Below are 990 nucleotides of genomic sequence, written 5' to 3'. Positions count from 1 at the left end.
GTATATATATATATATATATATATATTTACGTATTTTATATTTAAATTAAAATATATTTATATATATATATATATATATATATATATATATATAAAATATGTTCATTGTCTGAAAAATATTTAGATACAAAATCAGCCAGACACGAGACTCTGAAAAAGGGGCAAAAATATTTTCACCACACTTTACAGCATTGATATATATATATATATTTTTTTTACCATACAAAGAAGGAAACTCCTTTTAATGCTCGGCTGTTTTAATGCTGGAATGCCTCCGCACTCCAGCATTAAAACAGTTTGACATGATCCACATTACATGATTTGAACCCTCCTTCTGATGGGTCAAGGATCGTGTTCGTCAAGCCAGAACGATGTCTTAAAATGCTTTATGGGCACCATAATGTTTTTTGTTTTTTTTCCATGTCTTTTATTACAAATGTGGCAATAAACTTTATGAAGCTAGATACAAATGCATAAAAAGTAGATGATGATAAAATGATATGTGATGCTAGTAAAAGCAGCATCCATATCATATACCCCAACCTTTTTGTCAAGATTAGAATGTAAGATAATCACCATAAATGTCTTCTTCTAGGTGACAAAAGGCCCTATTTGTCTCTTCCAAGACCTGGGGTGTGTATCACAGTGTTCATCTTTATAAATGCTTTACTGATGCAATGGTGTGTTGCCTTTTGATTAATAACACTGTATTTTATTTATTTTTTATTTTGTTCCCCACAGAAACACTCAGCCAATCTGAAGACTGCCAAGGCTGTCAAGTTGGATGCAGAGGTAGCACTCACTGCACGTTACACTTAATCACATCGTGTTTTCTAGCATATTCATCACCACACCAACAGTTTGCCTCACTTTCTTGGAGATGAATATATATATATATATATATATATATATATATATTTTTTTTTTTTTTTTTTTTTTTTTTTTTTTTTTTTTAAAAAAAACACACTTTTTTTTTGGGTCTTTTTTTTT

The 990-nt window shown here is 29.6% G+C and overlaps 1 protein-coding gene across 2 annotated transcripts in view; it reads left to right on the top strand.

Moving 5' to 3' along the window:
• ctnnal1 (catenin (cadherin-associated protein), alpha-like 1) overlaps nt 1–990 on the top strand; it is a 61,575-nt gene that overhangs the window by 51,353 nt on the left and 9,232 nt on the right. For both annotated transcript variants that reach the window (XM_015043242.1, XM_015043252.1), the window contains exons 12-13: nt 596–633; nt 742–792. In XM_015043242.1, the coding sequence (XP_014898728.1) occupies nt 596–633; nt 742–792 (89 nt within the window). The remainder of the gene's footprint in view (nt 1–595; nt 634–741; nt 793–990) is intronic.

This window comes from Poecilia latipinna, unplaced genomic scaffold, assembly GCF_001443285.1.
Source record: "Poecilia latipinna isolate Pla-1442-1.1 unplaced genomic scaffold, P_latipinna-1.0 Scaffold35, whole genome shotgun sequence".
Lineage (NCBI taxonomy): Eukaryota > Metazoa > Chordata > Actinopteri > Cyprinodontiformes > Poeciliidae > Poecilia > Poecilia latipinna.
Note: the sequence above shows the minus strand (reverse complement) of the source record. Positions and strands in the feature narration are given on the sequence as shown.